A 2,085-nucleotide genomic window follows, 5' to 3' on the forward strand; every position below is an offset into this window, starting at 1 on the left:
CCCTAGTTAGCAATCTTCTGCTCCCCAGTTACATCCTGGCCTCCGGGCACCCAGGATCCCGGTCTAGACGCACTGTACTAATCTATAGGTTGTGGTTTGTTCTTTTTTCTGTTTACACCTCTGCCACCCGCATCGCAGGACAGGGTCCCTTCCTCCTTTTCATTCCTGTGGGCCGCGTTTCCGTAATTGTCATACAGATTCCTAGTTTCACTCCAGCTCCTTTCCACCCTCGCTCGACGTCGGCAACACAAGCTCAAAAGTGCAAGCTAAAAGCAGAGCGGTTGACGTGCGAAGGGGAGGGGTGCGTGCCGGTGTGTGGAAGTGTAGGTGCTGTGTGTGGAAGAAACCAACAGCGTCCGCCGGGGTGTCCGTCTCGTAGAATGCTCGTCACGCTAGGCCGACCGACCCAGGATCCGATCCCCAGTGCGTCTCCAGCCGACAGTGAGCTCAGTCAGGAACTCAGGAGCATCCAGGCTTTACTCGGTGCCCCAGCCCGACCGATGCCCTACCCCACGTTCACGGCAACCCCCCGCCCCGCGCCGTGGTAGCGTCCGGGAGACGTCACCCATTGTTTACAAATCAACCCCAGCCGGCAGGGCTCCGGCTCCCGCGGCTGCCAGCGCGCCGCGCTACCGCCCGGCGGCTCCGGCCTCGGCGTCCCTCGGGCCCCGGCCCCAGCCCCGGCCCCACGCCCGCCTCTGCCGCGGCCCGCCGAGCCCGCGGGCAGTCGAGCCGCCAGCGACGCCCTCTGAGCCCCGTGTGCCCGGGCGGGGGGCCATGCCGTGCCGGAGGGAAGAGGAAGAGGAAGCCGGCGAGGAAGCGGAGGGGGAGGAGGAGGAGGAGGAAGACAGCTTCCTCCTACTGGAGCAGTCGGTGACGCTGGGCGGCTCGGGCGAGGTGGACCGGCTGGTGGTCCAGATCGGCGAGACGCTGCAGCTGGAGCCGGCGCACCACAGCCCGGCCTCCCCGTGCGCGCCCCCGGGGCCTCCGCTGCAGCCCCCGCGGCCGCCCTCGGCAGCGCTGGCGGCGGACAAGGCCGGGCCCCCGGCGGTGCCGCTGCTGCTGGGGCCGGCGTCGGCCGAGACGGGGGCCCCGGCGCCCCCTGGGGCCCTGCGCTGCGCCCTCGGGGACCGAGGCCGCGTGCGGGGCCGGGCGGCGCCCTACTGCGTGGCGGAGCTCGCCGCAGGCCCCGGAGCGCTGTCCACTCTGCCCCCTCAGCCTGGCCTGGATGGGCCTCCGGGAGCTGGCAAGCAAGGCATCCCGCAGCCGTTGTCCGGGCCGTGCCGCCGAGGATGGTTCCGGAACGCCGCCTCGTCCCGCCGCCTACAACAGCGACGCGGGTCCCAGCCAGAAACCCGCACCGGGGAGGACGACCCGCACCGGCTCCTGCAGCAGCTGGTGCTCTCAGGAAACCTCATCAAGGAGGCGGTGCGCAGGCTTCATTCGCGAGGGCTACAGTTACACGCAAAGCTTCCCCAGCGCCCGCCCCCGGGGCCTCTGTCGGCCCCCGCGCACGAGCCCCCGTCGCCCCGAAGCCCTCGTCCAGCCTGCAGTGACCCTGGCGTGTCCGGGCGGAGGGCGCAGCTCCGAACTGGAGATGGCATGCTTGTCCCCGGCAGCTAACAGCCAGGGTGGCCCCGGCGCCAGTCTCTGATCGGGGGCGGGGGGGGGGGCGGGGAGGGTGCCAGAAGCTTCTCTCGAGGGCTGCAACCCAGTTCGGGCCGGTGGACAACGTGTGCTTTTTGGAAGAAGCAAATAATAATAATACGCGTAACGAAGACGGAGAACCTAAACGCGAATATTTTCATGTACAACCAAGGTTGAGGGCCAGCATCTGTTTGAAACCCGGACCCTGGGACCTTGCCTGAGGCAGCTCTTAGGGCGCAGCACCCCAACCTCTCAGTCAGTAAGACTCCTTATTTGGAGTGACACAACCTGGCCGCGCGGCTCTGCGCAGACTCTCCCGCTGCCAGCCCGGCGACCACGTGGCCACGTGGGGCTTCTCCGGCCGCCTCACCCCGGGACGACGGAGGGTCGTCGCCGTTTATTTGTTTGACCTTTTCAGGACTGGTTCCTGATCTGCGT

General features: G+C 67.8%; 1 protein-coding gene across 1 annotated transcript; it reads left to right on the plus strand.

The window, feature by feature from the left end:
• Positions 1–529: 529 nt before the first annotated feature.
• On the plus strand, positions 530–1,664 carry LOC138825806 (proto-oncogene FRAT1-like). The gene has a single exon (XM_070020476.1). The coding sequence runs from the start codon at positions 778–780 to the stop codon at positions 1,621–1,623; it is 846 nt and encodes a 281-aa protein (XP_069876577.1). The 5' UTR covers positions 530–777; the 3' UTR covers positions 1,624–1,664.
• The last annotated feature ends 421 nt before the right edge of the window (positions 1,665–2,085 follow it).

The sequence above is a fragment of the Dipodomys merriami genome, unplaced genomic scaffold, assembly GCF_024711535.1.
Source record: "Dipodomys merriami isolate MVZ:Mamm:240054 unplaced genomic scaffold, mDipMer1.0.p SCAF_14, whole genome shotgun sequence".
In the NCBI taxonomy this organism is placed as follows: Eukaryota; Metazoa; Chordata; class Mammalia; order Rodentia; family Heteromyidae; genus Dipodomys; species Dipodomys merriami.

What these genes read in the sequence shown, in the direction of transcription:
- LOC138825806 (XM_070020476.1), top strand. Translation starts at nt 778, where the DNA reads ATGCCGTGCCGGAGGGAAGAGGAAGAGGAAGCCGGCGAGGAAGCGGAG.